At 35.9% G+C, this 13,490-nt stretch overlaps 1 protein-coding gene across 24 annotated transcripts in view; it reads right to left on the bottom strand.

Annotated features, from left to right (window-relative positions):
* The window catches only part of MAP2 (microtubule associated protein 2), a 290,837-nt gene that overhangs the window by 47,638 nt on the left and 229,709 nt on the right, over window positions 1–13,490 (bottom strand). For all 24 annotated transcript variants that reach the window (XM_045078671.1, XM_045078674.1, XM_045078669.1 and 21 more), the window contains 2 exons: window positions 7,169–7,282; window positions 4,945–5,022 (listed from right to left, as the gene is read on the bottom strand). In XM_045078671.1, coding sequence (XP_044934606.1) covers window positions 4,945–5,022; window positions 7,169–7,282 — 192 coding nt within the window. The remainder of the gene's footprint in view (window positions 1–4,944; window positions 5,023–7,168; window positions 7,283–13,490) is intronic.

Raw genomic sequence — 13,490 nt, 5'->3', positions numbered from 1 at the left:
AAAATTTATTGAAAGTCTGTGTATCTAATTTTTACTTCTATCAACATTTAAGCAGCCAGATTATAGCAATTTATTTGAAAATGCACTGTAGGGTTAGGGCAGTATCTTATTTTGTGCAACCAATTGCTGACAACCAAAAATAAGGTTGAAATCATAAAGATACTAAAATAACACTCTGTAGAGGGAATACTTTTAAATCTTTTGAGCACGTTGTTTACTGATTGTTCCGTGTTATTTTTTTTTTTTTCTGGATGGGTGCTCAGAACTTTTTCAGCCATGCTGCTTATTATATCATGGGATAGCAGAAGCCTAAAATTACATTGGATATTCTTAGTTCCAACTCGGCACGATTTCTCAGCTGAGCAGATCATTGGCTGAGATCTGGCCTACAACACTGGCTGAATCATAAGCCCTGGGCTTGTCACATGTCCTAGCCATTCATATTTCCTTCAGGACTCCCGGAGGCTCTCAACACTGCACATATACAAGTTACTTCTAACACTTTCAATAGGCTCAAAAAATCGCATGGACAATCTGTCCGTGAAAATGGCACAGTTGTCTCTCTGCTGGGCAACATCTTCTGGGGAGTAGAGCAGATTGCAATGTAAAACTAAAGAATCTGAAACTGAGAGCTGGGAGTTTAAAGGTAATACTCCTTAAATGTTTGAACCTTGTGAAGATTTTGACTTTCTCTTTCTAGTTGCCATTGCTCATTTCTGAAAGGGCCAACATGTGAAAACATCACAGAGTCTTGCTTCAGATCTGTCACATTTCAAAGAAACAGTGTTTTCTATTCTGAAAACTTTTGCTCTAAACAGAGAATGACAAAAAGAGAAAAAAAAAAAACAACTTTAAGGACTGTAGTGGAAAGGAGCTTCTTTGTAGTATTTGCATGGCACTGAGCCAGCAGCTTCAAAAAGAGGGCCCAGCAAAGTCCAGTCTTGGTACTGTGAGTTGTGTGTGTGCTCCACATCTCTGCTTGGGACCTATGAACCTGAATATCCACAAGTTCCAGAGATGTGCTAGGGGAAGTTCTACTAAAAGGTCCACAGCTAGCTAAGACCAAACAGTGTGTTTGATCCCAACAATAATGACAGAAGAAATAGGTCCTATTTGCTATAGAATCATGTATGGCATCCCAATAGAGGTGGAATACATACTAATTATAAGTAATGACTTCTTTATTTGGGTATGCCTTAAAAAAAAAAAAAAGAAAAAAAAAAGAAATTGGTCTAGTACCAATTCTTCGGGGGGAAAAAAAGACCCAAAAAACAACCTCTCATTGGAAGATCACTTCCCTTTCTTGTCCCCACATTGAGAACCTAGATAAGAGATGGCTTTAGGGACACAGTGGGGCTTTGATCGCAGGGACTGAGACCTGGATTGGAAGTGAATATTATCTCTCTGTGGGTTGTTGGGAGGATTAAATGAGGCGAGACCTATGAAAATGCCAAGCACAATGTAGGACTCCATGCGTGTTCGTATCTTTGTCTTCAGTATACTCAGACGAATTGTCATGTACCTCTGCTTTCCCTTCATTGGATGCATAGGATCTAGACTTGAGAGATCTATAAAAAGTGAATTCATTTCATACGTTAGTTTTGTTCTTTAAGGTCAGGATTGAATGTTATCCCTTTCCTATAAGCACACATGTTTGGGGGACTCTGCTCTTTCCACAAAATACTCTATTTCATTTAATAATGTGATATTTCAAAGAATAAGGTTGCCTTATGGACCTCGGGCTTTTACATAGCTCTGCTGCATAGTGATAATCTACAAAAATGAAGCTTACCTGATTTCAGTGGAGGAATACATTTTCCCTAACTTACTTTCATACAATTAAAGAAAAAAAAAAGGCATTTGAAAATTTATTTTGAGTTAAAGTAAGGTCTGCCACATAAAAACCCAGGCTTCATCTGTCAGCCCCCTTTGGTACAAATGAGAAGTCATTCTTATGAGAGACAGAGTCTCAGGGGGGTATCGGTGACTCAGTGATTTTGCCTGCTCTAGAATCACAGCTTCTGCCCCACCATTGGGGGCAACTGGCTCTGCGTACGTTGTTCTCCACTCTCTCTAAGCCCTTTCCATGCGGCAGGCTCTTCACTGAGGACTTAGTTTGCTGTGTTTGCTGCCCATAGGATACGGAGGGGAAAATCCTATTAGATTAGTGACATCGTTGACCCAGGATAACATCCACCCTAGGATTTTTCCTGGTTCTATTTTCAGATGATCCTATTGTTCTTGCACGGGCTTCCAGCTCCTAACAGTTCAGTCCAAATGACAATTATTATGGTTAGGTCAAAAAGACATAGGAGATTAATTTGCAAACATTACACCTAGTGCAGAATTGATGCATTGTACCTGAGTTTCCTTTTAAGTGTGCTACTTGTTTATTTTTTCCATCAAAATCTCTTTGTTTCCCAGAATAAGCACACAACCTGCAAATTATTAATACTACATCAGTTATAACAAGTGAATACTCACAATTTACAGTAATTAACATCTCAAATTATCTTTGGTGGAAGCATTCATGCTTCCCCTTTGGGAAAGAACAGCTTTTAAAAATGTTTGATAATGAGTAAAAAGTAACCATATCTTCAAAATCATTGAGTTACTCAATTTAATCCATGAGCTCTTTTATATTCATATAAATGGATTGGCAGTCAGGTGCCTTTAAAGTTTCTTTGAGGGTGTGTTAAGTAGGTAAAAAAAAAGTCTCATATAGTTTAATACTTTGTTCTGAAAATATGAAAAAGAGCAATTCAATAAAAATACAAGTTTGGTTTGAAAAATGTTAAGAAAAAATATATATTCACTCATATTCAATAGGAAATAAGTTGAAAATTTCCCCAAATACACTCGAACAACACGGGGAAAGCAATTCCCCCCAAATAAGGAAACAGTTACACTGGAAAGGATGCCAAAATGTGAAAATGAAAATAATTCTATGGTTCGTTTATATTTTCATTATATCCATGATGTCACCTGCCAGAAAGCAGACTGGTTGAATTCCCAACTGGATGGGCAGACCCTACTGCTCCTTCTGCTCCCACTCCCATATGAGAGCAAGAAGGGTAGATTACTTGGCCTCTTGCCGACTTTGGAGTGACTGCCAAGCCACAAGTACCCAGTGAGCATCTTGGGTAAAGAAGATTTTCTGAAAGGCTTGAAGTGTTGTGTAGAAACATTTTCAATGACCTGAGGGAAGTACAGCTGAAACCAAGACTCTGGAACCAAGGCAGATACTGATTCTCAGATCCCTTCACTGTTTTAGCCCCTTTTCACCACCTAGGAGCCATGGCACGTCTTCATTTCCCAGAAAACCTCACGCTCTTGCCTACCTGAGGCATTTCCTGCATTTCCTGGTCTTCCTGTTTCAACTGCCCTTCACTTCCTTCTTTGCTTGGCCAACTCTACCTCATGCTTCTGAGCTCAGCTACTGTCTCCTCATCACCCCAAAAATTAAGATTTCCCTTGTTCTATCTTCAAGCTCTCTGTTCTTTTCCTTCCTAGGACTAAGGCAACGTGAAATTATTTGTAAACTTCTTTATTGGCTTTCTGTTCTCCACCAGACTGCGTGTTCCTTATAGGCAGGATCACGAATCTCTGTTGTTCACAAATGTGTAGCTAGAATTCGAGGAGTACACTGTAGGTGCTCCATAAATACGTGCCAATGAATGGACGAGGGCAAAAAATCTTTCAAATCTATAAACTAAAAGATCAGATCACGTTTGTAGGAGATTAACTAACAATTAAAACTGCCACTGATTATAGTCCCCAACTTTTCTTTCATTCTTTAGAGTAATTTAGTTTGGTTAATGTTATTTCAGGCAGTAAATCAGAAAAAAGCCTCAAGTTAAGAAAGAAAAAGCTCACTAAAAGAAGTTGAGGTTTGTAAATCTATGACAAAAGTAAATTATGTTTATTGATAGTTCGTAGTTCTGTAATTTAGGAAAATCTGTATTTAGAAAGTCAAAGAATATTTTAAATAAAAGTAATTACAAATTATAAAAAGACAGTGAGAAATTGTTCAATATTTTTCCATTTTTAACACTAAAATAATTGCTAAAAGGGACCACAAATGGAAAAAAATAAATGAATAAAATGGCATAGTATTAAAATTTTGATTTTAGTAGATGAAAATTAAATTATATTGAAACACTTCAGCGATAGCTCTTGTCTACCTTCTGAAACTCAAACAATACACAAAAGCTAACTGACTTAAGTCAGAAAGCCAATAATAGTCTCTTTTTAAAGAGTGACTTTCAGCTCAGATTCTGAATGAATATTCTTCAAAGGCATCCCTCTGTTTTATTAACGAGAACTGAAAAGCTGACATAGCATTCTATGTTGACTAAATGCATAAATACATTCATGGACAATAATAGGTCCCAGCAGGGAAGAAGCCATGATCTCAGCTTCCAGTTCACTGCTCTCAATATCAGAGTCATTCACTGACTTCTTCATTTATTCATTAATATTTATTGAGGGTTTGCTGTAGGCCAGGCCCTAGGGAAGCGCTTGGCAGCACAAGAGTGAGCAGAACAGAGACAATTCCTGACAATATTTCCTTATGATTTCTTCAATAAATTTATTTTTGTTCAGTCACTTATAAGATAGGATTGTATCTTCCGTGTCCAAACATGTTATGTGAATGAAATGAACTGGTTGTCTGTAGCTATTCTAGCAATTTTAAACACAAAGTTATCTTCTTGATCGAGCTGATTTTCTTTTTTTAAATTTACTATATTCCTCCTACTTCTGATTTTGTATAGATAAATGATTACACATTTATGTAAAGTCTTTGCTTCTTCTGGGCTGTTTGAAACAGACAGCTTTCAAGCTGGGTCACATACTAACCCATACCCAAGTCCAGTGCCTATGGACTGATGCTAATTTACCCTTTATCAGAAGACAAACCTCACAAAGTCCACTGGGTCTTACCTTCTTCCACTGTGATGGTCTGTTCTGAGGCTGGTGATGGAGGTGGAGAAGGAGGCAGATTAGCTGTCTCTTCAGCTGCTAAAGATCGAACAGTAGAGAAATGATATATGATTAATCCTATTAGATCATTAGATGTAGAAGAGCTCTGCCATCTGTAGAAAGGCCTCTCTATGAAATTTAGGACAAGATTCACTAGTACGCTGCATCTGACTTATTTTCTGTCTGATTACCTGATTCATCTAGTTTAAAAAAACCTAGAAGAAAAGAAAAGCATTCACTATTTAAGAAAAAATTGTTTGCTTTCCCTATAAAAACAGATTAAAGATGCCTGCTAAAGTTCTATCGTTAATCCCATTAATTGTGTCTTCTTGTTCAATTAATAAAACATGTTATTCTAGCCCTAATCTATTATAGTCAAACACACAGGCAAGCACTGTAGTTCAGATTTAGCTTGACCGACTAAAAAAAATATCAGAACTCTATATTGTTCAACTTCTTAATCTGGAAAAAAATGTAAACTTTATCATTCACAGTATTACACGTTTTTTTTTTTTTTTTTTTTTTTTTTTTTTTTAGATTTTATTTATTTATCTAAGAGAGAGAGAGTGAGAGAGCAGGAGCAGGGTAAGGGGCAGAGGAAGAAGCAGACCCCTGCTGAGCAGGGAGCCTGATGCAGGACTCAATCCCAGGACCCAAGCTGGACCCAATCATGACCCAAGCTGAAGGCAGATGCTTAACTGACTCAGCCACTCAGGTGCCCCAGGTGATGTATTTTTTAAACATTTTATCCACTGAGTCTAATGTCAAAATGCATCTTCTCTATGTATCCTCAGAAAAGAAAAATGAAGCTGTCATAGCCTAAGGCAACCTTCAGAGACAACATGTACTAGTGGGAACTGAGTAATCTTCTGGCCTTGGCATTATACGTGAAGAACCAAAGAGAAGGGTTCTAAAAGTTAATGGTTAACTCTTTTTTCTCAACTGCTCATATGAAGGTAAGGGATTGCAAAAAGGAAATATTTGTCATCAAGGCCAGCAGGAAAATCTATTTTACAGAGCATGAGATTTTCACTCTCAAAAAGCAGCTTTGGGATGACAGGTGACGTCTTAAGTCCTTGACCCTGTGGGTTTCTATAGAACACACAGTAAGACTTTAAATTTAAGAAAAGGGGTGTCTTTTCTTTAAGGTATAGAAGTGAACCACAAACTGAAGGTTAATGTTTGAATAAGATAATTTACCCCCTGTTTAAAGACAAAATTAAACTTTTATAATCAAAGAACATTTTACTGCAAATAATGAGTATTTATTATCCTGCGAGAACAGAATTTTTATTGCTTAATATTTTTTAGTCATTTAAATTGCTTAAAGGAGTACTGACCAATCCTTAATCAAATATTAAGGATACATTAGGCTGTGTGAGACAAAATTGGATATGTACTTTTTTTTAGACTTCAAAAACCATACATTTTTATGGATTAGTTAAATGTACTTATACAATAGACTTACATTGAACCAAGAGAGTTTCCTTTCTTGTCTCTGCATGTATATACACCCACATCTATCTTCTTTCTATCTATCTTTATCTATCTATCATCAATTTAAAGGAGGGGCAGCAAGCCTTTGGCTAGGAGTCTTTTCTTCAGTGGGCATCATTATATTACCTGTTTGGCCCTGGAGGGCATCTGACTTGTGACCAAGGGAGAGAGAAATGTTATCTCAGTGTCCTTAAATAAACCAAGTGAAGATCGGTACATTAAATGGGATACAAAGTCACCCATGATTCGAACAAAGCCCTGACTACAGGTTTTCTGTAGCTGGTTCAGGGAGACCTAAACAAAACGTCTTGAGACAAGCATTCCCCAAAACCCATAAAGGGAAATACTCATTTCTAATTAGAGTATTAACATGTTTTCTTTATAAATGGGTGCCATGACATCCACATGCATTGGCTTTATTTTTATAATAAATTTCTCTAGTGGTCTGGAAATGAAAACTTAAGGGAAATTTAGGGGCAAAGCCTATCACCCTAAAGACTGTCCAAATCTTACAAATGAGTCTGTCAAGAAAGGTGACAATGGGTGCCAGGGCCTCCCAACAGAGGTGTTTGATGAACATTTTGCTTAAGGATCAAGTATGAGATAGGGCCTCTCTTTGACCGTGAAGACTTGGTCCTGTGGTCACCGCAGCAGAAACAGCTCTTGAACTGAGGTCTTTCTCATTTACCTAAAGGCAGAGCTGCAGGCTGGTCTTTCTGCTGAGCTTCTTTCTCTTGTTCACCTTTCAGGACCGCTACAGCCTCAGCCGTGACTACTTGGACTATCCTTGCAGACACCTCCTCTGTAATAAATAGTAACAAAAGAAAATAAAAGAGTGAGACAAAATGGGTAGCAAAGAGGAAAAGTAATGAAACAATAGAGTTGATTAGAATTTTTTTCCTGTCTTCCCCCCCAAAAATACAATAGAATTTATTAAATTGCACTAAAATATAAATACATAGATTATAACCAGAAACAGAAAAAAAGAAAAAAAAGAGAGAGAGAGAGAGAGAAGTAAAGGGACTGGCATTCTGGGAGCTAGGCAAAATGAACACACCGTGAAAGAAAAACAATTTGCATGGCAGTTTATTTTTAAAAAGCTGTTTATACAAGCAAAAACAAATAAAATTTTTACACCAGGTAAAATAAATTCAGAAAAAAAAAAAGGATTCATTTTGGATTTAATATAAAATGCTTTGTAGTTTTCTAGAAAGTTTCTTTACAATATGTTTCTATGCCGATTTGTAGAAATACCATAATTTAAAACCTAAAGAAGATGCCTCAAAATGTGAATTTGTGATCAAACAGCATTATCCAGGATCAATGTGAACAAGAATGATTAAGAAAGACCTGGAAAGAGAAAATGTGAATGAAGTACATGGAAATGATATATCAGATGGCCTCTTTTTAAAGAGCTTCTACTTTTCTAGACAGCAGATGTTTTAAAGATCTTTGAGGCCATATAATATATACTTACTTAGTCAGTGTAATTATTTCATTAAAAAGTAGGGGGAGGTTCATCATACATGACCAGTCTGTGAAATGCCAGATAATTAATTTTTGGCCTAAAATGGCACCTACTAGAGCATATCCCAATGCTAATTTTATATAAGCAAGTCAAAAAATATTCAAGAAATAATGTTCCATATATCATCAACAAAAAATGAGAGAAGACTTTTTGAAGGATGCCTGGGTGGCTCAGTTGGTTAAGTGTCCAACTCTTGATTTTGGCTCATGTCATGATCTTAGGGTTGTAAGATCGAGTCTCACATCCATCTCAGTGCTGGGCATGGAACCTATTTAAGATTCTCTCTCCCCCTCTGCTCTTACCCTCACCCTGTCTGTAAAAAAAGGAAAAAAAAAACAAAGAAAGACTTTTGAGATTATAAATACATTCTAGATTAGAAATAAATTCTCTAGGGATGCCTGGGTTAAAGTCTCTGACTTCTGCTTAGGTCATGATCCCTGGAATCAAGCCCTACAGCAGGCTCTCTGCTTAGCGGGGAGCCTGCTTCCCCCCCCCACCCTCTCTGCCTGCCTCTCTGTCTTCTTGTGATCTCTGTCCTGACAGTAAATACTTGACAGTAAATAAATAAAATCTTGAAAAAAAAATTCTCCAGAATTTAACTTTTCATTATCTTTAACTTTTAACTTTTTATTAATAAGTTATTATTATTAACTTTTAACTTTTTATTTAACTTTTCATTATCTTTATTTACAAACATCTATCATACTAGCAAATCATTCCACTTACAGCCCTTATAGAAACAAGTTGTACTAGACAAGGAGGAAGGGGGTAATGGGATTCGTTCTCATAATTTTAGCCAAGATTTGAGAATACTTCATTGAACTTCCTTATGGTCAGAATTCACACAATTACAAGCAGGTTGGCAGGAGTTGGGTGGGGGTGGGGTGGGGAGGGGTCGTGGAATCCTGTTTTTACCTGGTTCATTTAGATTCTGCCTCTTTGGGAAACCTTCCTCACCCTACCCAGGATGACAGAGAGAATAGTGCTTAAGAACTAGCTTTTGGGATGAGCAATCCACTTGAATCAGATTTATCTGAATTTTAAAAGCTAGATTACTTGATTGAGTATATTTGCCTTTATATGTCTAACTTCTGATTTTTTTAACAGCCACATGACATTATAACCTATGTACAGTCTTTTTTTTTTTTTAATATGTATGGTCTCAAGGGATACATTGTAAATACCCTTATCTAGAGTGAGTAGCAGTCATAGCAATAGAAGCAGTATTTTAAAAATATTATGGTGTTCACCATGTGCCTAACGCTCTGTTATTTGCCCTCATTATTTCAATGAATGATTTACTGTTATTACTCTCATTTTGCAGATGAGAAAACAGCAAACTAATAGGGTTAGGCCAGAGAGTAGACATTTCTTATTATTAATATCATACTTAGAAAACCAAGTTCAATTAGGATCTTGTAAAATGCCTTAGATAGTCAAACTAAATTAAATGTGATTTAATATTTCTATTATGTTTGAAGTATAATTTTATGAAGTTGAAAACCTCATTCAAACTTTAAGTATCCAAAGAGCAAGGGCTGACAGGCTACTTAAAATCATTTCCAAAAAATTTTAATTTCTCCAGCTAATTTGTTTCAGATATTTATATGCTAAGTACTTTTCATAAAACCTTTTTTCACACAACACAGTTTGCACTCCCAATTTAGTTTAGACTAGGAAGAATCTTTTTTAATATTGCAAAAAATGTAAATAATAATTATGATTTCAAAGTAATAAGGATACAATTTATTCTTAAAAGGTTGTTTTATCCTATGCAATTTAACTCACAGTATCAGGGTTTTAGGTTATATGCAATGTATGTATATATTAGAGTTTATTAAAAAGGCAATTTTACTTTTGTATTTGTTTAAGCAAAACTTGTAAGAAAATAATTTAACTCAATCTTGGGAATATTAACTATTTTTCCTCAAGAGAATTTAACAGACTTTAAGAAATGCTATTTTAGAATAATCAAACAGGGTGTGTGGGAGTTGCATTAATGACAGATTATCTTCAATTTTTGGGAGGAAATAATATTGCTAAAACTTCAAACAGGCAATGCTGAATTATTTAATATTAATCTCACAGTGTGAAAAAAAATGAGCACAGGATTGTTCTGGGGTTTCAAATGGTCCAGCCACTTTAAAATCTTCCTCTAAGCAAAGCTGGCCATCAAGGCAGAGGTGCCAGCTTTCCCCAAGGAGAGATGGCATTTTCCCAATGGAAACCTGATCAGCAGATCTCCTGGGGTAAGCTTTACCTTTATAGCTTGGCTGTGGGACAGGAGAAAATTCACACAGGGTTTGGGTAAAATTCAGAGAAGATTAATGATAAACATGCCAAACAAACACAGAAGAAAAAGAGAGTAAAAAAATCAAACCTATGAAAATGAAAATATAAGACTTATGATATGTGTATGAGATCTAGATCTCTACATATCTTCTCTCTCTCTCTCTATATATATATATTTCTTATTCTACCCATTATCCATCCTACCTGCTATCCATCCAACCATCTATCTATCCATCCTCTTTCTATATAGGAGATCACTATCTTTTATATTACATACATTATTATATATATTATATATAATATATATTATTATATATTATATACATTAAAGGAAGTCACATGTACTTTAATTCAGAGAAATGTGGGTACAAGCTCTAGCATTGCTACATTCTAGTTATTTCATGCTCACACTCATTGGGTTTCAATGCCTTTTCCATGAAATGGAAATAATAATAACCCCGTCTCACAGGTTGCTGTGCAGACTCAATTGAGTAATTATATACCAGGACTGGCACATCAAAAACTCAAGACTTGCAAATATTTCTTCACCAAGATGTCTTTACTTTCCCCAGTTATGCATTCTTTTAGGTCTTCTGCCTTAGTATTTCTGCTTTAAAGAAAGAGCAACTAGGGGGCTCTTGGGTGACTCGGTCAGTTAAGCTTCCGGCTCTTGGTTTCAGCTCAGGTCAGGATCTCAGGGTCCTGAGTTCGAGCCTTGTGTCCAGCTCCACACTGGGCTCCATGTCCAGCACAGAATCTGCTTGTCCTTTTCCTTCCGCTCCTCCCCCAAGTCTCTCTCTTTTTCTCCCAAATAAATAAAATCCTAAAAAAAAAATTAAGAGTAACTAAAGGTCCAACCCATCTAAGCTATTACTCTTATGAACATCAGATAATATAGTTAATTTACAGTCATCTATGTTGATGCTAGGGACAATGTTTTGTTTTTTGTTTTTTGTTTTCCTGGACAAAACTAGTGGGAAGTAAAAACTTTCCTTGTTATTTGTTTTCTGATTTCATACTCATTTTCCTGGCTCTGTAGATCCTAGGCTATGATCGGCTCTAGGTATCTGCTAGCAACCTCAAATTCAGGACCATATTCTGGACAGTATGACAGAGGGCATGATTACCCTTGAGGGCAATTAGCAACATGAAAAAATCTTTTTGAGGTAAGAGATTAATGTACATTTTAATTTTTCATTGCTTATTTTTGACTTACTCCCTGTTCTACTCTATCTTTTGTTATTTTTCTTTGAGACATTATATGTATAAAATTATGAATAGGATTTAGTTGTTCAGAACATTAAAGATGAATCTAGATTGCACTGGGATTATTAATGGGAAATTATTCATTATACATGACTGAAAGGTAACATGGATCTTCACAGCTAGAAACATTATACTTCTTAGTGTAAACTGAAATTATGAAAGGCTCAGTTGTCTTCCTTTTGAACATCTAAAGTGTTCTGGTAGTGGGCATTTTTAGTTTATGTTAAAAATTGTCTTAGTTAAGGAGTGTTTGTAATATGTATTTTATTCTCTTTCTTGTTAATGTCAGATTCTCAATGTAATTAACTAACAGTAGTTTTTGCATTGCAGTGTGAACCAGTATTTGTATTGTTATTTTTTAGTAGTGTCATGATGGTAATGAGATAGTTTCTATTAAGAAACACAAAAATATCTCATGACATGGTTCTAAAGTCATATCATGTCTAAATAAAACAAATGACAATGGGAACTAATATGGTAAGGAAACTGCCTATAAATCAGTTTGCAGGAAAACATTAAAAGCAAGTTATTTAAAACAAATTCATCTAATAAAAAGTATTGTTGACTATAGGCTGATATAAAATAAGGGATTCAGATACAACCCAGGTAACAGAAATATAGGTAGTAACAGATCATCACTAGATAAACACCTAAAAGTATAAGTGAGAGTGTGTCTTGAAAACTTATTCTGGGCAATGGTGATGGGTCAGTATTCTGCAATTGTATCAAAGGGGTCCTTGATAGATATTGTGAATTCTGGAAAGAAACATTGTTTTTTTGGTATTGGGGAAGTAATTTGGTAGAAATACATATAGGAGGTAAATAGGTATGAGACAAACTGGGACATGCTCCCATCTACAGAAATCTGCCTGATCATACCCGAAAGATATCATGCTAAGCTACTTATATTTCACCTAAGTGATGAATAAACATCATATTGTGACACAAATTTATTAGACAAGTTGCTACCCCAGGCACTTTTATTTCCCATCAATATATTGAATCCACACAACAACACAGGTTCTAGATGGAAAAACTGGCAAAATGGTGGATAAAAGGCCACTTACTGTCCCAGGTAGACATCACTTTGACTTACATTAGTGTAGTACAAATATTTTATCATAGTAGATCCCTGTGTCAGAAAACCTGAAATCAAATTCTGCCTTTACTTCTTACTAGCTGTAAGTAAGTGACAATCTCTCTAACCTTCAGATTCTCTCATCCATAAAGTGGGAATAAAAGTCAGTTCATCCTTTCGTATGTTGTGGCAATTAAATGAAATAATATGTATCAAGTTGCTTATTTAACTTCTGTATCACCAGGGCGTATGGGTGGGCTCAGTCAATTAAGTGCCCGCCTCTTGATTCAGGCTCAGGCAATGATCTTGGGATTGTGGAATGGAGCCCCATGTGGGGGTCTGTGCTGGGTGTGGAGCCTGCTTGGGATTCTCTCTCTCCCTCTGCCCTGCACCAAAATAAATAAGTAAATAAATAAATTCATCCTGTATCACTGTTTTAATCACTCTTGATGTCTTCTAAGTCTTCTAAGTCTTAGTCATCTAAGTCTATAACCATCATTGGATCAGCAAAATTTAAAGACTTGAAACTGTCTGTCATTCACTGAGGTAATTCTGTCATTTTTACCAATGAGTATTTCCCTGCCTGAATGCTGAACCACGGCCTCGCAGACAATACATAAGGCTCCTGCCCTTTACTATTTAAGCTAAAATGATGAATTAAATTTTACTTTACCGTTGTGCCATACGATTCAGCATTTTTTTTTTTTTTTAATTTTATATATTACGATTCAGCATTTATAGGGGTTGTCGCCTTCTGGTTTATTCCATGTGCTGATTCATGCTATACCATTGCTATGCTCTTCTGGTATTTTGTCATGTCAAATTTCTTAACACAGTCTCAGGCCT

Source organism: Mustela putorius, unplaced genomic scaffold, assembly GCF_011764305.1.
Source record: "Mustela putorius furo isolate JIRA1106 unplaced genomic scaffold, ASM1176430v1.1 tig00000275_pilon_pilon_pilon, whole genome shotgun sequence".
NCBI classification, from domain to species: Eukaryota; Metazoa; Chordata; class Mammalia; order Carnivora; family Mustelidae; genus Mustela; species Mustela putorius.
The sequence above is the reverse complement of the archived record's forward strand: the minus strand, read 5'-3'. Positions and strand labels throughout refer to the sequence as shown.